We start from the raw sequence: 22144 nt of genomic DNA, 5'->3' as shown, positions 1-22144 counted from the left end.
TTCCTCTGTGCCTTATAATTATTGGGTATCCAAGCTGGACACATGGAATGAACTGGCTCTCTACGCCTTGGAGGTCCTGGCCTGCTCTGCCACTAGCATTTTATCAGAGCGGGTTTTTCAAATTTCAGCAGCTGCTCCCCCTAGTGTTTAAAAGTGGAAAATATCAAATCCTTTTAAATTATTTTTCATATTTTACTTCATTAAAAATAAATGATAATATAAAAAAAACACATTAATACTTTACATTTTTTCAATTCTTTAAATTTCTTTTTAATGGCACCTTCCTTTTAATACTTTACTTTGATTTTATCCACATTTCAAAACCTCTTTTTTAAGTCTCTGAAGATTGTTATAAGTAATAGGTTACATGTGAGGCATAATTTATTCATCTTAATTCTTCTTTAGACCTAATATCATATTCAGATGCTACATTTCATATTTTTTTTTATCATAATACTAAATTGTGGCTTTAAATATAGTACATTTCACAGATAATGGCAATGAAATGAATCTCTGTGGGAAGCCTGAACTGTAAAGTTCTCTAGATCATCCTCACAAAAAGAGCAAAAATGAATCTTGGCTTGCTGTAATGAAAAGGAAAAATAATAGCACACAGAGAAGTACACTTGATTATGGGCAAGATTAATAATAGGCTAAAACTTTTAACAAAATCTTTTATCATGGAACTTCTTGCATCATATTCCATAAATTCTGACACTTATTATTAATTGCACTAATCGCTCAAGAAAAGAAAATTAACTGTGGTGTTAACATGATTAATCGGTGTCAAAATTTGAAGCTTGAGGAACCCAATTTCATTTCCATAATAAGGCCCCCAACTATCATGGGCCTTTGAAAAGGTTGTCTACTACTTTAGGTTGTCCGCCTCCTATCCAACTCAATATTGAGCAATAGTGATGAGCGAGCTTGCTCGCTTCTGCTCTGTACTCGCCCGAGCATCTCACTGCTCTAGATGCTCCGCGATGACTTACGGGATGCTCGGGCGGGAGCTTGAGTCCACGCCCCGTTTGTTTGGTGCTGTTTTAACAGCGAATAAACATGCGTGGATTGCCTGCCACTCACTGTAATGCTGTAGCCATGTTGGTTGTGGCATTAGAGTGATTGGCTGTCCGCATAGAGTCATCGGGTCTATATCAGACCCGGTAACCATATGCTCGTCAGTCTACCCTTCAGACAGGCAGAGTAGAAGAGGTGTTGCAGAGCTAGGGAGAGAATTGGTGGTTTATTAGTTATGTAAAGGTATTCCACATCCACAGCAATATATATATCTATAATTTAACTGGGGATGCGTGTCTCTGTCCGAAGCCTTTATAGACTGCGCATGCGCAACGCGCAGTCTGGCTCCAGACAGAAGCACGCATCCAGCCGTTACAGGTAAGAGGAGTGTATGACGCTGGAGATCACGGTATGCGTAGGCACTGAACACATACCGCGATCTCCGGCACCATACTTAGATACTTACCTGACCAGGAGGAGCGTTGCCGTGGCGCCTCTCTTTGCTGGAGACCGGACTCCTCCCCCAGCCTCTGGCAGAACAGGACACCGCAGCGCTGGAGCACAGGGAAGAAAGGTGAGTATAAGTGTTTATTTTTTTGTATGTGTGTACAGCATGAAAGCGATGAGGGGGTCACACATACTAGGATTGTGGGATGAGGGGTACCACACATGCCAGGATTGGGGGCTGAGGGGATCATGCACACCAGGATTGGGGGGTGAGGGGTACCACATATACCAGGATTGGGGGGTGAGGGGACCATGCACACCAGGATTGGGGGGTGAGGGGTGCCATGCATACCAGAATAGGGATGAGGGGTACCATACATACCAGAATAGGAATGCGGGGCACCATGCATACCAGGATGAGGGATAGGGTGCCGTGCCTACCAGGATGAGGGGTACCATGTATACCAGGATTAGGGATGAGGGGCCCATTCATACCAGGATAGAGATGGGGAGTGCCATGCATACCAGGATGGGAGTGAGGGAGCCATACACACCAGGATTGGGGATGACTGAGCCATGCATACCAGGATTGAGGATGAGGGATGCCATGCACACCAGGATTGGGGATGAGGGGTGCCATGCATGCCAGGATTGGGGATGAGGGGTACCATGTATACGAGGATTGGGGATGAGGGAGCCATGCATACCAGGATTGGGGATGAGGGGTGCCATGCATACCAGGATTGGGGATGAGGGGTGCCATGCATTCCAGGATTGGGGGTGAGGGGTGCCATGCATACCAGGATTGGGGATGAGGGAGCCATGCATACCAGGAGTGGGGATGAGGGAGCTATGCATACCGGGATTGGGGATAAGGGGTGCCATGCATAGCGGGATAGGGGATGAGGGGTACCATGTATACGAGGATTGGGGATGAGGGAACCATGTATACGAGGATTGGGGATGAGGGAGCCATTCATACCAGGATTGGGGATGAGGGAGCCATGCATACCAGGATTGGGGATGAGGGGTACCATGCATACCAGAATTGGGGATGAGGAGCCATGCATACCACGATTGGGGATGAGGAGTGCCATGCATACCAGGATGGGGGTGAGGGAGCCATACACACCAGGATTGGGGATGACTGAGCCATGCATACCAGGATTGGGGATGAGGGGTGCCATGCATATCAGGATTGGGGATGAGGGATGCCATGCATACCAGGATTGGGGATGAGCGGTGCCATGCATACCAGGATTGGGGATGAGGGGTACCATGTATATGAGGATTGGGGATGAGGGAGCCATGCATACCAGGATTGGGGATGAGGAGCTATGCATACCAGGATTGGGGATGAGGGGTGCCATGCATTCCAGGATTGGGGGTGAGGGGTGCCATGCATACCAGGATTGGGGATGAGGGAGCCATGCATACCAGGATTGGGGATGAGGGAGCCATGCATGCCAGGATTGGGGATGAGGGGTGCCATGCATACCAGGATTGGGGATGAGGGGAACCATGCATACCAGGATTGGGGATGAGGGAGCCATGCATACCGGGATTGGGGATGAGGGAGCCATGCATACTGGGATTGGGAATGAGGGAGCCATGCATACCAGTATTGTGGATGAGGGGTGCCATGCATACCGGGATTGGGGATGAGGGATGCCATGCAAACCAGGATTGGGGATGAGGAGTGCCATGCATATCGGGATTGGGGGTGAGGGGTGCCATGCATACCAGAATGAGGGATACCACAGATACCAGTATAGGGATGAGGAGTACCATGCATACCAGGATTGGGGGGTGAGGGGTGCCATGCATACCATAATAGGGATGAGGGGTACCATACAAACCAGGATAGGAATGCGGGGCACCATGCATACCAGTATGAAGGATTGGGTGCCATGGTTTCTGGGATGAGGAGGTCATACATACCAGAATTGGGATGAGGGGTGCCATGCATACCAGGATGAGGGGTACCATATATACCAGAATAGGGATAGGGGTGCCATGCATACCAGGATGAGGGGTACCATGTATACCAGGATTGAGGATGAGGGGCCCATGCATACCAGGATAGGGATGAGGAGTGCCATGCATACCAGGATGGGGGTGAGGGAGCCATACATACCAGGATTGGGGATGAGGGAGCCATGCATACCAGGATTGGTGATGAGGGAGCCATGTATACCAGCATTGGGGATGAGGGGTGCCATGCATACCAGGATTGGGGGTGAGGGGTGCCATACATACCAGGATTGGGCATGAGGGAGCCATGCATACCAAGATTGGGGATGAGGGAGCCATACATACCAGGATTGGGGATGAGGGGTACCATGCATACCGGGATTGGGGATGAGGGAGCCATGCATACCGGGATTGGGGATGAGGGAGCCATGCATACCGGGATTGGGGATGAGCGGTGCCATGCATACCGGGATTGGGGATGAGGGATGCTATGCATACTGGGATTGGGGATAAGGGGTGCCATGCATACCGGGATTGGGGGTGAGGGGTGCCATCATACCGGGATTGGGGGTGAGGGGTGCCATGCATACCAGGATGAGGGATACCACACATACCAGTATAGGGATGAGGAGTACCATGTATACCAGGATTGGTGGGTGATGGGTGCCATGCATACCAGAATAGGGATGAGGGGTACCATACATACCAGGATAGGAATGCAGGGCACCATGCATACCAGGATGAGGAATTGGGTGCCATGCATACCAGGTTTCTGGGATGAGGAGGTCATACATACCAGAATTGGGATGAGGGGTGCCATTCATACCAGGATGAGGGGTACCCTACATACCAGAACAGGGATGAGGGGTGCCATGCATACCAGGATGAGGGGTACCATACATACCAGGATAGGGATGAGAGGTAACATGTATACTAGGATTGGGGATGAGGGGCACATGCATACCAGGATTGGGGATGATGGAGCCATGCATGCCAGGATTGGGGATGAGGGAGCCATACATACCAGAATTGGGGATGAGAGGTGCCATGCATACCAGGATTGGGGGTGAGGGGTGCCATGCATACCAGGATTGGGTATGAGGGAGCCATGCATACCAGGATTGGGGATGAGGGGTACCATGCATACCAGGATTTGGGATGAGGGAGCCATGCATACCGGGATTGGAGATGAAGGAGCCATGCATACCGGGATTGGGGATGAGGGGTGCCATGCATACCGGGATTGGGGATGAGGGATGCCATGCAAACTGGGATTGGGGATAAGGGGTGCCATGCATAGCGGGATTGGGGATGAAGGGTGCCATGCATACCGGGATTGGGGATGAGGGGTGCCATGCATACCGGGATTGGGGATGAGGGGTGCCATGCATACCAGGATGAGGGATACCACACATACCAGTATAGGGATGAGGAGAACCATGCATACCAGGATTGGTGGGTGAGGGGTGTCATGCATACCAGAATAGGGATGAGAGGTACCATACATACCTTATGATAGGAATGCGGGGCACCATGCATAACAGGATGAGGGATTCGGTGCCATGCATACCAGGTTTCTGGGATGAGGAGGTCATACATACCAGAATTGGGATGAGGGGTGCCATGCATACCAGGATGAAGGGTACCCTACATATCATAATAGGGATCAGGGGTGCCAAGCATACCAGGATGAGGGGTACCATATGACGCGCCCCTGGGCCTGAGTCGCGCAGCGTTGCGCACGCGGGAGCCTACCCGGAGCCGGATCTGATAGGGGTAGTAGTCTCGTGGCGGTGACCCGGTCCGTGCCCAGGGAGTCAAGCTGAGTGGCAGAGTTTAGCAGAAGATGGTACAGTGTTCGACTACGCCACCCGTTGAATGCGGCTATGAGGCCGCCGCTGCTGGGCAGACCGCTGAGGCCGGTGGTACGATTGTGCAGCGTAGATGGTATAACCCCCAACGGGAGGGGTATGGCCTCAGGGCAGCCGACGTGTTTGAAGGGGGTAGCAGAATAGCATGCAGGTAGCAGGAACCACTCAGAGACGGTGCGGTGTAGTTCAGGGTCTTTACTGATGACAAAGGTAGACCCTCCCGGAGTACTGGCTAGCGATCGGGGCCTGGTCAGTCCGTGAGCAGATGGGATCTCCCCTGGCCAGGCGGAGTTGTAGGCCTCCCCAACTAATTGTACTCTTCTGGCTACCTTGCTAGAGGCGGGTAAAAGTAGCCCACGTCCCTGAGTGTACCGTGTGGTGCTCACCCGTATGGCCGGTGACTCGGGGCCTTCTGGTAGCTTCCGCTCCACGACGGCGGTGCTGATCCCTTGCGTGTGACCGTGCCTTCGGGTTTCTTGGCCAGAGGACCTGAAATCCCCTGCCGGTCGGTTTCTGCTGCTGGGTAAGGATTAGTCCCCACAGCCTCGGACTCCGGGTCCGGTGAGAACTCTTCAATCAGGGCGAGCTCTACAGCTTCCAGCCCCTGACTCCTTTTAGCACTGCTCCCACTGAGCTCCTGATCTTTCTTTCCTATAGCTGCTCCTCTCCAGACCAGACTATGTCTCTGTCTGGGACTCTTCTTCTCCTCTTTCTCCCTAACCCTGCCTCAGCCCCAGTCTTATATAGGGGAAGTTCTTCCCCTCCCAGGACTGGGCAGGAGGTGTGGCATGCATAGGATTCCTGGCCAGGAGACCTCCCACCTGCTCTCAGACGTAATATTGCTATCACTGTGGAAACCAGACCCCTGGGGTGCCACATTCCCCCCTAGTGAAATTTAGTACTCCGGGACTAAACATACTTTTGTAAACATAACAAGTTATAAACAATAACAATTAAATACATGAGATGGTCACGGCGTGTCCGCAACCGGGTGCAGTTTTTTGAAGAAAACAAGGGTGTCCATTCCACCAAAGAACAGGGAGCCGTAACCAGGTAGGGGTCTGTCCTGCCCCGAGTCTTTAACAGTCCTTAGTCCGTTCCTGGGTTACGCTCCAAACATATGTACAAAGGATTCCGGATAATCCATAAACGACACCTATAAAATAACTAGAAATACACAATTATTCACAAGCAACAATAAACAAGTAAATACAAATAAAACAGTTTGAGCACTTTAAATCCTCCAACGTACGGGCAACTGGCCTCTAGTGACCCTAGTAGACCTACGGAGCTGACTGACTGGTCCTGAATTACAGGGTGTAGGGGCTGTCAAAGGTAAACTGGGCAGCTGTCTACGAGCTCTTTGGCTCACTAGGGGCACGGCAGGCTCACTATAAGCAGAGGGTTGATCCTCCTGGTCTGCTTGTGTGGGGTCTTCTGCCTCCTGGACCGGCTGCTCTTCCAGCTCTACCTGTTTCTCCGTAGGTACTTGAGATGCTGGTTGGAGGAAGGTGAGGACGGGTACCACAACAGCGCCATTGACTTGAGTCCAAGACCGAGGGAAGTCTCCGAGCACAGTACTGATCATATCTTCCCTTTCCTCTGCGGGTCGAGGGTCTTCCTGTTCTTCAGGGTTCCGTAGCTGTTCGGGACACTTCTTCAGGTGATCTCGGGATACAATGGCTGTGGTTTCTCCTCCATCCTTACTGATTGTGCAGACTTTCGGGTTCTCATGGCTTGAGGGCAGTACGGTGTACGGGTCCTTCTCCCACTGGTCGTCCAACTTGTGGAGCCGTCTCTTCCTCTTCAAGACCTGCTCTCCAGGTACCAGGGGAACAGCGGGAGCATACTGGTTGTAAGTCTTCTCCTGTCTTTCTCTAGCTTGACAGAGACTTCGCTCCACGCTCTCCTGTACTTTCCGGTACTGCTGCTGCCTCTCTGTGTCCCAGTCTGCTTCTGGTGAAGTGTCCTCGGGTGTCAGGACTCCCATATCCAGGTCAACAGGCAGCTTACCAGGTCTTGCTCTCATTAGGTAAGCCGGGGTACAGTTGGTAGAACCTACAGGGATGTGGTTGTATAGGTCCACCAGATCAGGCAGTTTCTCAGGCCACAGACTGCGTTCTTCCAGGGGCAATGTTTTCAAAAGGTCTATCACCACCTGGTTCATTTTCTCACAGAGTCCATTGGTTTGTGGATGATAGGGTGTTGTTCTTATCTTCCGGCAGCCATACAGAGTGCAGAACTCCTGGAAGACCTCCGTTTCAAAGGCAGGTCCCTGGTCCGTCAGCACCTGCTCTGGGTATCCGTGTGGACGGCAGAAGTGCTGCTGGAAGGCTGTAGCTGCTGTTTGAGCCATTAAGTCCTTGACGGGGACGACAACCAAGAACCGGGAGTAGTGATCCACGATGGTTAACGCATAGACGTAGCCACTTCTGCTGGGGGTCAGTTTTACATGATCCAAGGCTACCAGTTCCAACGGCTGCTTGGTGACGATGGACTGCAGGGGAGTCTTCTGGCTAGCACGGTCCTTCCTTCTTAGGTTGCATGGGCCACAGTCTCTGCACCACCTCTCGATGGTTCCTCTCATGCCTACCCAATGGAACCGCCCGCGCAGCAGGAACTCCAGCTTCTTCCATCCGAAGTGCCCAGCTCCGTTGTGGTATGCCTCCAGTACCATAGCCGCGTCTCTTCTTGGCACCACTACTTGCCAGATCAGTTCATGCGTCCGGGAGTTAACCATTCTGCGGCACAACTTCCCCTTGTAAAGGAACAGTCGACTCTTCTCAACCCACAGTTGCTTGGCCTCCTCCGGAGCGTCTGGGTCAAGGCGGGCATCTGGCTGAGTCAGCATCTCCTTCACCAGTCGGACGGCGGGGTCACTGTCTTGCGTTTCCGCCCAGTTGTAATGAGGTAAGGGGTTGAACGTAGCAGATTGCTTACCCCTTACACGGTGGGAATACTGGATAGTCCCATGACGGTGGAACGCGGGGAGTTCAACTTCTTCCAGTTCCTCTGGATCTTCCCCTACGTCCGGTAGGTTTGGCATTCTGGACAAGGCATCCGCGTTGGTATTGGAGCGTCCTGCCCGGTATTTGATCGTGAACTCATAGTTGGACAGGCGGGCCATCCATCTCTGCTCCAGGGCACCGAGTCTTGCCGTATCCAGGTGTGTCAACGGGTTGTTATCCGTGTACACGGTGAACCGGGAAGAGGCAAGGTAGTGCCTAAAGCGTTCGGTGACTGCCCACACCACTGCCAGGAACTCTAGCTTGAATGAGCTGTAATTCTCAGGGTTTCTTTCGGTGGGTCGCAGTTTTCGGCTGGCGTAAGCAATTACCCGTTCTTTCCCCTGCTGGATCTGGGACAGTACGGCTCCTAGCCCGACGTTACTTGCGTCGGTGTAGAGGATAAAGGGCTGGCTGTAATCAGGGTACGCCAGGATTTCATTCCCCGTGAGGGCCATCTTCAGCTGGCGGAAGGACTCTTCTTCCAGCTTCTCCCATCTGAAGGGTGGCTTCTGGTTCTTGGCCTTCCTGGACTGGCCTATCAGGAGGTCCTGCATAGGAGCTGCCTTTTTGGTGAAACCGGGAATGAATCTTCGGTAGTAGCCTACCAACCCGAGGAACTGCCGCACTTCCTTTACGCTGGAGGGGCTTGGCCATTCCTTAATTGCGGTGATCTTATCAGGGTCGGGAGACATTGCGTCAGCACTCACCACGTGTCCCAGGTACTGCACCTTTGGTTTCAGGAGGTGACACTTGGAGGGTTTCACCTTTAGGCCGTAGTTTGCCAGGGCTTCGAACACTTCTGCCAGGTGTTTCAGGTGGTCCTCGTAGGTCTTGGAGTAGACGATGACATCGTCCAGGTATAACAGGACCGTCTCGAAGTTTCGGTGTCCCAGACAGCATTCCATCAATCGTTGGAAGGTTCCTGGTGCGTTGCAGAGTCCGAACGGCATGCAGGTAAACTCGCTAAGTCCCATCGGGGTGGTGAATGCGGTCTTCTCCTGGTCCGCCTCTGCTACAGGAACCTGCCAGTACCCGCTAGTGAGATCCAAAGTGGAGAAGAAGTTAGCAGATTTTAAAGCAGCCAAAGACTCCTCTACCCTTGGTATGGGGTACGCATCTTTGTGTGTGATACGGTTGATTTTCCGGTAATCTACACACATTCTCATGGTGTTGTCCTTCTTTTTAACCAAGACTAGTGGAGCTGCCCAGGGGCTACAGCTATCCCTGATTACTCCAGCCTCCTTCATGTCTCTAAGCATCCCCTTGGCGTGTTGGTAGTGTGCAGGGGGTACGGGTCGGTATCTCTCCTTTATGGGAGGATGGTCTCCCGTGGGGATGTGGTGTTCTACCCCCTTTACTCGCCCGAAGTCTAACGGGTGTTTACTAAACACTCTCTCGTACTCTTGAACCACCCGATAGACTCCCTGTTTCTGGTGTGAGGGAGTGGAGTCAGTTCCCAAATGTAGTTGCTGACACCAGTCCTCCATTGGTTTCTTAGAGCCGTTACCTTCCTCTAGGTGAGATGGAGGCAAGGGTTCCACTGACTGTACAGAATTTTGGTCGATGGTATACAATTTGGCTAGCGTGGCATACCGGGGCAGGTATACTTCCCTCTTCCCGATATTTATTATGCGAACGGGCACCCTCCCATGGCGTACATCAACCACCCCCCGTGCCGTCAAAATGGTGGGCCTACTGTCTGAGTAGACTGGTTCTACCATTGCCTGGTAATCTCTACCTCTCAGACCAATAGCTGCCCGGCACCAAATCATCATTTCACTTTTCGGGGGCATGGCAATAGGGAAAGGGTCACACATTCTCACGCTTCCTATCTCACCACCGGAGAGTTCCACCTGTTGCCGCCGCATCAGTGCCCGGATCTCTTTTTGGAGCACTCGCTGCTGGCCGGAGCTGGCGTTCTTGGCAACCTGCTGTAAAATGAAAATCACCTCTGCAAGACAATTTTCAATCACATTAGTTCCTAGAGTTATCTTTGGGTGACTCTCGCGCTTGTCAATGTCTACAATGATCAGTCCCTGTGCTGCCAGTTCGACTCTACCGATTTTAATGGTCATCTCTTTAAATCCAATCTGTGGCACGGGCTGACCATTGCTGGCAATGATACTCAAGTCGTCGTCAGGGTAGCGGGTTATATCCAAGTCATTCCAGTACTGCTTGAAGAGCACGTACGGGATGGTGGTGACCTGTGACCCGGTGTCAAGTAGGGCACTCATAGGAATGCCATCCAGTACCACAGGCAAGACTGGACGTCCTCCCACGTATTTGTCACGCCAGTTCGATGGGCCTGGTGATCTTATTCCTAGGGGTTGGCCCTCTACCCCAGGTTGTGCCAGTTTAAAGGACAGTACCTTGCCATATGTCCGGGTTGATTGCAGCGGCGGCAGATGGGTTGTCCGTCCTCGTTGTATCGGTCGCTGGGTCTTCCTCTGGCCGGTGGGGTCCTCCTTGGTCGATGCCACAGGATGTCCTCCGGTCCGGATGCCAGCTGGATCTTCCCTGGAGCAGAAACCTGTAAAGACTGCACAGTTCGGGTTAGCGCAGCAACGCTTTTAGCTAGCTCTTGGACCTGATGGTGCAGGTCTGGAGCCGGGTCATTGTTCAAAGCCTGCGCGTCAGCTCCCACAGGCCCTGCCGACAAGGGCGCCACCTCCTGGTGGTAAGCGGTAGTAGGGCGCCTGTGGGTCACCATGCCACCCGGTGCCGGTTCTCGGAGCACCCGGATGGCTCTGTCCTTGAACTGTGCAAAGTCCAGATGAGGATCCTGTAAGGCCATTGCCCGCAACTGGGTTCGGTGGGCATTGCAATATAGTCCCTCTATAAATTGTTCGGTCAACAGCCTGTCCTCGTTTCCCACGCCGTCAGGGTCGGTCTGCTTAATGGCTCTCAGGGCCTCTTGTAGGTTTAGTGCAAAGTCCCTTATATTCTCATGTGCTCGCTGTTTGCACCCGTAGAATCTAAGCTTAATCTCGGCTCAGGTGCGGGTATCAAAGGTGTCCTTCAGCCGGGTTAATATCCCTGCGACAGTCCTCCTCCCAGGTGGCCAGGACTTTACCTCCCTTTGGGCTGCCCCGGTTAGTTGGGCCACCAGGATGCTCACTTTTTGCTCTTCTGTGAGGGGGTACACCTGGAAGAGGCTATCCAGCTTTTCTCTAAAGTCATTCAGGGTATGTGACTCCCCTGAGTACTGGGGTAGCCAGGCTGCCCCCGGGATATAGGGCATGGTGAAAGGCACGACCGCAGCAGCGGCGGCGCTGGCGGTGGCTGTGGCAGTGAAGCTCTCCTCCGTATCCGACATCCTCCTCCCCCCTAGTGGACCGTGGCCTACCTTGCGATGATCCTCTTCCGTAGGCCGCGGTTCCGCAGTGGATCGTCAGGGTTGAGGACCTTCCGTCGCGCTCCTGTGACGTCGGCGTCTGCTGGGCTCCTTCCAGGACCTTACGCAACGTCCTGACGTGAGGCGGGGCTTCAGTTCTCGCGCGCTTTCAGAGTCCACGCCCCTCTTCTTCCCGTGCGGCGTCTTCAAGATGGCGTCCAACGGCGGGAAAACTCCACGGATGGCGAGAAGAAGGCAGAAGATGGCGCCGGATGGCGGGAAAACTTCACGGATGGCGGGAAGAAGGCAGAAGATGGCGCCGGATGGCGGGAATCTTCACCACAGGTTAGTTTAACAGTCTTCTTTCAGGCACGCAGTACCCGGTGGTTGCGGGCACGGAATCCTGCCGACTACGCCAAAAGTTGACGCGCCCCTGGGCCTGAGTCGTGCAGCGTTGCGCACGCGGGAGCCTACCCGGAGCCGGATCTGATAGGGGTAGTAGTCTCGTGGCGGTGACCCGGTCCGTGCCCAGGGAGTCAAGCTGAGTGGCAGAGTTTAGCAGAAGATGGTACAGTGTTCGACTACGCCACCCGTTGAATGCGGCTATGAGGCCGCCGCTGCAGGGTAGACCGCTGAGGCCGGTGGTACGATTGTGCAGCGTAGATGGTATAACCCCCAACGGGAGGGGTATGGCCTCAGGGCAGCCGACGTGTTTGAAGGGGGTAGCAGAATAGCATGCAGGTAGCAGGAACCACTCAGAGACGGTGCGGTGTAGTTCAGGGTCTTTACTGATGACAAAGGTAGACCCTCCCGGAGTACTGGCTAGCGATCGGGGCCTGGTCAGTCCGTGAGCAGATGGGATCTCCCCTGGCCAGGCGGAGTTGTAGGCCTCCCCAACTAATTGTACTCTTCTGGCTACCTTGCTAGAGGCGGGTAAAAGTAGCCCACGTCCCTGAGTGTACCGTGTGGTGCTCACCCGTATGGCCAGTGACTCGGGGCCTTCTGGTAGCTTCCGCTCCACGACGGCGGTGCTGGTCCCTTGCGTGTGACCGTGCCTTTGGGTTTCTTGGCCAGAGGACCTGAAATCCCCTGCCAGTCGGTTTCTGCTGCTGGGTAAGGATTAGTCCCCACAGCCTCGGACTCCGGGTCCGGTGAGAACTCTTCAATCAGGGCGAGCTCTACAGCTTCCAGCCCCTGACTCCTTTTAGCACTGCTCCCACTGAGCTCCTGATCTTTCTTTCCTATAGCTGCTCCTCTCCAGACCAGACTATGTCTCTGTCTGGGACTCTTCTTCTCCTCTTTCTCCCTAACCCTGCCTCAGCCCCAGTCTTATATAGGGGAAGTTCTTCCCCTCCCAGGACTGGGCAGGAGGTGTGGCATGCATAGGATTCCTGGCCAGGAGACCTCCCACCTGCTCTCAGACGTAATATTGCTATCACTGTGGAAACCAGACCCCTGGGGTGCCACACATACATACCAGGATAGGGATGAGAGATACCATGTATACCAGGATTGGGGATGAGGGGCCCATGCATACCAGGATAGGGATGAGGAGTGTCATGCATACCAGTATGGGGGTGAGGGAGCCATACATACCAGGATTGGGAATGACGGTGCCATGCATACCAGGTTTGGGGATGAGGGGTGCCATGCGTACCAGGATTGGGGATGAGTGGTACCATGTATACCAGAATTGGGGATGAGGGAGCTATGCATACCAGGATTGGGGATGAGGGAGCCATGCATACCAGGATTGGGGATGAGGGGTACCATGCATACCAGGATTGGGGATGAGGGGTGCCATGCATACCAGGATTGGGGATGAGGGAGCCATGCTTACCAGGATTGGGGAAGAGGGAGTCATGCATACCAGGATTGGGAATGAGGGAGCCATGCATACCTGGATTGGGGAAGAGGGGTACCATGCATACCAGGATTGGGGATAAGGGGTGCCATGCATACCGGGATTGGGGATGATGGAGCCATGCATACCGGGATTGGGGATGAGGGTTGCCATGCATACCGGGATTGGGGATGAGGGGTGCCTTGCATACCAGGATTGGGGATGAGGGGTGCCTTGCATAGCGGGATTGGGGATGAGGGGTGCCATGCATATCAGGATTGGGGATAAGGGTTGCCATGCATACCGGGATTGGGGATGAGTGGTGCCTTGCATACCGGGATTGGGGATGAGGGGTGGCATGCATACCGTGATTGGGGATGAGGGGTGCCATGCATACCGGGATTGGGGGTGAGGGGTGCCATGCATACCAAGATGAGGGATACCACACATACCAGTAGAGGGATGAGGAGTACCACACATACCAGGATAGGGGATGAGGGGTGCCATGCATACCAGGATTGGGGGTGAGGGTTGCCATACATAGCAGGGTTGGGGATGAAGGGTGCCATGCCTTCCAGGATTGAGGTTGAGGCGTGCCATTCATACCAGGATTGAGGGTGTGGGGTGCCATGCATACCAGGATTGGGTGTGAGGGGTGCCATTCATACCAGGAGAGGGATGAGGGGTGCCATGCATACCAGGATAGGATGGTGGGGACAGGATGGGGGCAGCACAAATACCAGGAGGGGGGCATCACATACCGCATGGGAGATCATATCCCAATAAAAATGCTCCCCACCCGGGCGTAGAACGGGTTCAATAGCTCGTGTATATGTGTATATATATATATATATTATAGTACAGACCAAAAGTTTGGACACACGTTGTCTTTTAAAGATTTTTCAGTATTTTGATGACTATGAAAATTGTACATTCACACTGAAGGCATCAAAATTATGAATTAACACATGTGGAATTATATACTTAACAAAAAAGTGTGAAACAACTGAAAATATGTCTTATATTCTAGGTTTTTCAAAGTAGCCACCTTTTGCTTTGATGACTGCTTTGCACACTCTTGGCATTCTCTTGATTAGCTTCAAGAGGTAGACATCGGAAATGGTCTTCCAACAATCTTGAAGGAGTTCCCAGAGATGCTTAGCACTTGTTGGCCCTTTTGCCTTCACTCTGCAGTCCAGCTCACCCCAAACTATCTCGATTGGGTTCAGGTCTGGTGACTGTGGAGGCCAGGTCATCTGGCGTAGCACCCCATCACTCTCCTTCTTGGTCAAATAGCCCTTACACAGCCTGGAGGTGTGTTTGGGGTCATTGTCCTGATGAAAAATAAATGATGGTCCAACTAAACGCAAACCGGATGGAATAGCATGCCACTGCAAGATGCTGTGGTAGCCATGCTGGTTCAGTATGCCTTCAATTTTGAATAAATCCCCAACAGTGTCACCAGCAAAGCACCCCCACACAATCACACCTCCTCCTCCATGCTTCACGGTGGGAACCAGGCATGTAGAGTCCATCCGTTCACCTTTTCTGCGTCGCACAAAGACACGGTGGTTGGAACCAGAGATCTCAAATTTGAACTCATCAGACCCCATTACAGATGTCCACTGGTTTAATGTCCATTCCTTGTGTTCTTTAGCCCAAACAAGTCTCTTCTGCTTGTTGCCTGTCCTTAGCAGTGTTTCCTAGCCGCTATTTTACCATGAAGGCATGACATTTTTTGGAGCGTGACAAATATTACACTCCAGTTAAAGTGTACCAGTTATGTGTTGTTCAACCTATTCACACTTGGTCGCTGACCAATACCATTTCTCTAACGCCATTGCCTCAAACCGTGGTCATCAGACGTGATCCGATATTACTGCCGTTTAAAATCGGCAAGGTGCGTGACAAGGGATGGGGAAGTGGACGTGATGCTGATGGTGCATGCAGAGTCCAAGGCCATGGACAAGATGAAACTGTGCCTGCTGAGGGAGCACAACAAACACCCACATCATGTTGAACTACCTTCCTGTCCCAATTTCTAGGGGGCCGCGGAACACCACTCTTGAAGCCAGAGCAGTGTGAAAAGGTTGTTGGTTGGATAGCAGATAATTCTTCCAGTCAGTTTGCCACCACCACCACCCTGTCTTCCACATGGTTCAGTCTCAGTAGCCGTGAGTCTGGACCACATATTCCTCACCCTGATCCTCCTTTCTCCCACCATGCTGAGTGCCCGGGTACAAGTGATACCACACTTGGACACTCTGAAGAGCTGTTCACTTTTCCGTTTATAGATCTGGGCCTCTCGCCAGGCCTGATTCAAGCAAGGCCAGAGGAGATCGCATATAGTAATGCCCAAATATTTGAGCAGCCATGATCACATGGAGGCAAAGGTGGAAAAGTGCAATTACTGTTGCAAGAGGTGGATGATGATTATGAGACACAATTGCCAGCAAGTCAAGAGGAGGCCCATGGTGCGTATGTGGAAGACGAGGTGGTGGACTGTAACTCGGGTACTTTAGATGCAGCGACACAGAAACACAGAACAGCCAATACAGGGTTAATAAACAGGGGAAGTTTATAATAACAGGGTAAATCTCCACGCAGGGAGTATCAGGGGAACATATGGGGGAAAACAAGGGAAGTAGAAGTAAAAGTCTTTAACTGACATTTCACAGTTTAACTAGATATAGCAGAGTCGAACCGGTTGTAAACGACAGTTTTTACACTTAGCTGACTCTTTTCCTCCACAAGGCAGTTGCCAGCTGATGCCGGTGCTGATTTCTTCAGGCGGTGGGCGGTCTCCGGTTTTACCGGCTGAGCCCCTAGTCCATAACACGGCACCTCACGTGCTCGACTCCACAGACTCTGCGTCTCTTCTCCCTTTAATCGGCTTAACTCCTCCGGTCCACTGCACTCGGCTCTTGCTCCCAGTCCTGGAGCCAGGAGCCTGGACCCTCTCACACTGCTCTGCTGAGCAGGACCCAGCTCCGCTTTCCCGCGCAAATGTCCTCGTCTCTTCCTCTCTCTACCCACGTCACCTGACCTCCCAGCTCTCACTCTGGACACACCCCCAGCTTTCCAGTCACCTGAGTCCTGTGCTCGCAGTCTGTCTTCCCCCTGCAACCAGAGGCACGGCCCCGGCAGTTCTGGATCCCTTGCTCTGAAAGTACTTACACCCTAGTCTTCCCCCTTACAGGATGATGAAGTCACTGACCCAACCTGGCAAGGTGACATGCATAGCAAGGACAGCAGCACAGAGGGCAAGGGAGGTGTAGCAACACAATAGGCAGGAACAAGCAGAATGGCCACATACAAAAGGCCGGCGACTGTTCCCAGGAACAACAACACAAGGAAAATTGCCAGTCAAACTGTTAGGTCTTCCAGAGTCTGGCTTTTTTTTAAAGACTGTCCAGATAACCCCAAAAAGACCATTTGCAACATCTGCCATGCCAGCATCAGCAGGGGCAGCAAAACTGCCAGCCTGACCACCACCAGCATGCTCAGGCACATAACAACAAAGCACACGATTAGTTGGGCCGAATGCCAGGGTCCGGAAACAGTGTCTGCAGGTGAACCATTGCCTGTTCCGCTGTTGTGCGTGCACGCCAATCCCCTGTCCATGGCACAGGCAAAGATGCTTCCCATCCTGCACCTGTCATTGCACACTTGCAACCACCACCATCAGCAACCACATCCACTTCCTTGTCCCAGCACAGCGTTCAATTGTCCCTACCCCATTCCTTTGAACGCAAGCGCAAATACGCAGCCAACCACCCACAGTCCACAGCACTAAACTGCCACATTTCTAGACTGCTTGCACTTCTTGAAATGTTGCCTTTTAGGTTCGCGGAGACAGAATCTTTCCGCAACCTCATGGCGGCGGCTGTCTCTCGGTACTCAGTCCTCAGCCACCACTATTTCTCCCAGTGTGCCGTCCCCACCTTACTCAAGCACGTGTCCCAGAACATTACCCATGTTACTGGGAAGGTCCACCTAACCACGGACACATGGACAAGTGCTTGTGGGCAGGGACGGTACATCTCACTGATGGCACACTGGGTTATTATAGTGGAAGCCTGGACTCAGCTGGACCCTGGGATGGAATACGTCCTCCCGACGCTGAAAAATGTGGGCCCTGGGTCAATCAGGGTTGCCCCCACATTCTAAAGCTCCTGCATCTCCTCCTCCTCTTCAGCCTGCATCTCCGAAATGACCACATCAGTCACAAGCTGGAAGCACTGCAGCATTGCCTCGGCCAAGCGGCAACAGGCTGTGCTGAAGCTAATATGCTTAGGGGGCAAACTGCACACCGCTGCAGAGTTGTTGACAGCTGTAACAGAGCAGGCAGATCTGTGGCTGTGATCGCTGAACGTACAGCCAGGCATGGTCGTGTGTGACAATGGCCGAAACCCGGTGGTGGCCTGTGAAGCTAGGAAGCTCACACACGTACCATGCCTGGCCCATGTGCTCAACCTAGTGGTTCAGTGGTTTCTCAAAACCTACCCGGATCTGCCTGTTGTGCTTGTGAAAGTACGCCTCGTGTGTGCCCATTTCCAAAAGTCACCCACAGCTTCCGCTGCCCTCGCAGCTTCAAGCTCACCGACTGGTGTGCGATGTCACCAACTCAATGTTGCATATGTTGAGAAGGATTTGTGACCAGCACAGGGCAGTTGTTTGTTACAGATCCGGTTTGTGGAACCTCTGTGCTGCGGTGCAAGGAGGGACCAGAGGGGCGTAACTAGGTATCAACTCGGACCGACCAAGGTCGTACGGCGGCTCAATCGACTCCGTGACCAGGGAGGGACCGAGCCGACGGACCAGGTGCTACTCTGGGACTGACCTTGTATGAGAGCAGGTGACTCCCACGGGTCAGAAGGCAGGGACTGACCGGTACAACTGATGAGCATGGCAGGCAGGCTGACGGGTGATCCGGGCAGACGGACTGGCAGACACGGCAGGTAACAAGCAGGAGCCTCCAGGTAGGCTGGCTGGCAGGCACGGCTGGTAACAGGCAGGTGCTTCCAGGTAAGCGGGCTGGCAGGCACGGCAGGTAACGGGCAGGTGCTTCCAGGTAAGTAGGCGGGCAGAGCCCATAGACAGACTGGCGGACTGGACTGTAGACAGGCTGTCGGGCTGGAGAGTAGACAAGCTGGCGGACTGGACTTGTAGTCTGGCTGGCGGACTGGACTTGTAGTCTGGCTGGCGGGCTGGACTGGTAGTCTGGCTGGCGGGCTGGACTGGTAGTCAGGCTGGCGGACTGGACTTGTAGTCAGGCTGGCGGGCTGGACTGGTAGTAAGGCTAGCAGTGGGACCTTAGGGCTGAAGAAGAGTATAACACACAAAGCTACAACCTTGCACGGGCACCTCCATTTTGGAGGAGGTGCCTTTTATACGAAAGGTCCTCCGGCCATTGGCCGGGGACTCCTTAGGACGGCGCACGCGGCCCCTTTAAGAGGGAGGGAGCATGCGCCCTAAGCACAGTGCCTGGGAAGCTGCACGTGCCGGCAGGAACAGAGGCAGGAGCGCCGGAGGATGCCGGGCAGGGAGCACGGCGGTAAGTGGGACGGCGTCAGGGGGCAGAGGCGCCGATACTACATTGTTGAGTACCAGCTTTAACATGCCTGTCGGTATTCAGGTCAGCCTCATCACATAAGAGCTGATGAGTGGGCATGGATGTCTGACATCTGTGCCGTCCTCCAAAACTTGGAGGACTCCACCAAGATGATGAGCGGTGATGATGCCACAATTGGCGTCACCATCCTGCTTCTATGTCTATTGAAACACTCGCTGCTCACAATTAAAGAGAAGGTATTGCAGGAGGAGCATGATGAGATGGAGCAAGGAACCATACAGTGTGATGCCACACAGCCCAGCCTCATCTCATCTCAAAGCAGATTTGGTGATAATGAGGAGGAGGAACAGGAGCTGTTTAACTGCGCTACAGACGGTACTACTACCCACACAACAGTCATACCATCTGTCCAGCGTGGATGACCTGAGGAGAGGGAGAATGAGGAGGAGGACCAGGAGGAGGATGACGAGAAGAGCATGGACAGTCGTCCTCTTGGTCAGCACAGGGAAGACTTGGCTGTTGGCAGTCTGGCACACATGGCTGACTTTATGTTCCGCTGCCCTTTCTGTGACCCTCGCGTTGTACACATTTTGGCTGACAGTAATTACTGGTTGGTCACACTTCTAAGCCCATGCTACAAGGATAACTTTCTATCTCTCTTTCCCGTGGCGGACAGATTTAATAAAATGTTGCAGTAACAGAAGGACCTTGTTCAAGAATTATTAAAAAAAATTCCTATCTGAAAACGCTGGCGGAAGAGGTCACAGTTCTTTCGACAACCAAGGAGTACAGGTGAGGGAGATACAAATACGATGCAGAAGAGTCAGGGGAATGCTGTCAAATGTGTGGATCAGTTTTCTCAGACCCTCCCAGTGCCCAGGCCCAGATGCGCGGGGTACTCTGACGAGGAGGGATAAGTTCGAGAAGATGCTGAAGGAGTACCTTGCCGACCGTACCAACGTCCTCCGTGATTCCTCTGTGCTTTATAACTATTGGATATCCAAGCTGGACTTATGGCATGAACTGGCTCTCTACGCCTGCCCTGCCACTATCGTTTTGTCAGAGCGGGTTTTTAGTGAAACAGTAGGTGTCTGATCATGTCTCACACACCACATGGCCAGATAAGGTAGTAAAATGTTAAAATTACATTTACCAATGAATGTATTTTTCACCGTTGAAAGCAATACAAAAGTGCAAAAACGCATCAAAAATGCTACGTGTGAAAATAGCCCAAGGTGTGGAGGAGCATTTTTGTTTTTGGTTATTTATTTTGCCTTATATACAAGACATTGCCCTGGAAAGAATGTTCCTTAACAATCCATTTTGGCTACGTTTTTGTATGTTTTATTGTGAGTTCCTAAAAGTGGCGTAATGCTCTGACAACATTGTTCACAGCAGTGACCGGGGAGTCAGAGATGCTTCCAGGGGTCTTCCCCATGCTGTTACTATATCATTTTAGCACTGTTCCCATAGATGTGGCCAATTTTTAGGCTCTCTCCCGACCTCCAAGGGAAGGGGTTGCTGGAAAAATGCTTGAGTTTCCCATTGACTTATATTGGTCTCTTTGCTCGGGTTGAGCACCCGAGCATTATGATTTGCTCGACCCGAGCAACAAGCACCCGAGCATTTTAGTGCTCGCTCATCACTATTGAGCAGATGTGTAGTACCTGGCCGCTGCCAATATCAGTACATAGAGCAGCTCCGTAACTAAGCACTCCCATCAGCCGCTGGCACCAAGAACAGCTGATCAGCGGGGGGTCGGGTGTTGTACCTCCACCAATCAGACATTCATGACCTATCCTGAGGATAGGTCACCAATGTTAAAGTAGTGGACAACCTCTTCAATGGTGTTGATCTTCTCATATAGGCAAAATGAACTCATTCTTTCCCCCCATGCTCTAAGGTCCAGGTGTGAGTGTAACCCCTGCACCCACTATAGTTACGCCCCCTATGGCTAACTACTTTATTAGTCATCATTGTCAGTGTCTCATGTAATAGTTATTCTCTGCTTCCAGGTCCAGGTTCTTACAATATATTTAGCTATGGCATAGCAAATGAGAGCTTGAAGAAAGCAAATCAGGAGAACTTAACCAAAGCCGCCTTTGGATCTTCTGCTTCTCGTGCTTTGTACATTTCAAATAAGGATGCAGTGTGGACTCCAGGACCCGGACATTATGCTGTAAGTTTCATAGTACGTCTTACTGATCAGAGTGGTGGTCGTAGGTTATATCGGAAAAACCTGGTAACACGTTTGCTTTAAGGCACAGATTGCTTCACATGCCATGCCTGTAATTTTACAATGTTGTATTACCCAACACAGTCTAAACATATGTGCTTGAGTAACAATCATTGGAAGTAAATTATGGAGTTTGCACAGAATTAACATACCTCTAAGGCTATGTTCACATATCTGTTTTTTTCAGCGTTTTTTTTCTTCATCAAAAACCTGATCTATTGCCAGGAGGTTGTTCTGGATTTTTCTTGCTTTTTTGCTTGTTTTTTTATGTTTTTGGGGCATTTTTTCAGCTTTTTTTTTTCACTGTCCTTTTGTCTCTTTTATGCATGTACGTAAAGTTCAGTGAAAAAAAAAATCTCATTCTGGTGTTGGCACAAAAAACGCTGAAAAACCTGACACCTGTGTTTTTAGTGCTGTGTTTTTTCAGCATTGTTTTGATCACCCATTACTTCCAATGGGTGAAAAAACGCTGAAAGAAGTGACATGCTCTATTTTGCAAAAAAAACATGCAAAGCACAAAATCCTGAACATCCTGAACAAAAAAAAACATAATGTGTGCATGAGATTTCTGGAATCTCATAGACTTTGCTGGTACTTTAAAATGCTGCTGAAAATTTGCATAAAATAACGCATCAAAAAACGCTGAAAAAATTATGATGTGTGAACATAGCCTAACAAGTCAGCAAGACCTGTATGCTGCTTCATATTTTGTATCCAAAATAACCAATGCAAAAGATGATTTCTCCCCTGAAGGCAGTATGTCATCAGAAACTGAAAAAAATAGTGATCTTGCAATTTTTAAACTGGTGCTATTCTAGACTTCCTGTTCTTTCAGAAAA

At 51.7% G+C, this 22144-nt stretch overlaps 1 protein-coding gene across 1 annotated transcript in view; it reads left to right on the top strand.

The window, feature by feature from the left end:
- The window catches only part of STPG2 (sperm tail PG-rich repeat containing 2), a 1485896-nt gene that overhangs the window by 434957 nt on the left and 1028795 nt on the right, over positions 1-22144 (top strand). The window contains exon 10 of the mRNA XM_073638559.1: positions 21085-21248. Coding sequence (XP_073494660.1) covers positions 21085-21248 — 164 coding nt within the window. The remainder of the gene's footprint in view (positions 1-21084; positions 21249-22144) is intronic.

The sequence above is a fragment of the Phyllobates terribilis genome, unplaced genomic scaffold (assembly GCF_046119375.1).
Source record: "Phyllobates terribilis strain yellow unplaced genomic scaffold, ASM4611937v1 Scaffold_1__5_contigs__length_1240528914, whole genome shotgun sequence".
NCBI classification, from domain to species: Eukaryota; Metazoa; Chordata; class Amphibia; order Anura; family Dendrobatidae; genus Phyllobates; species Phyllobates terribilis.
The sequence above is the reverse complement of the archived record's forward strand: the minus strand, read 5'-3'. Positions and strand labels throughout refer to the sequence as shown.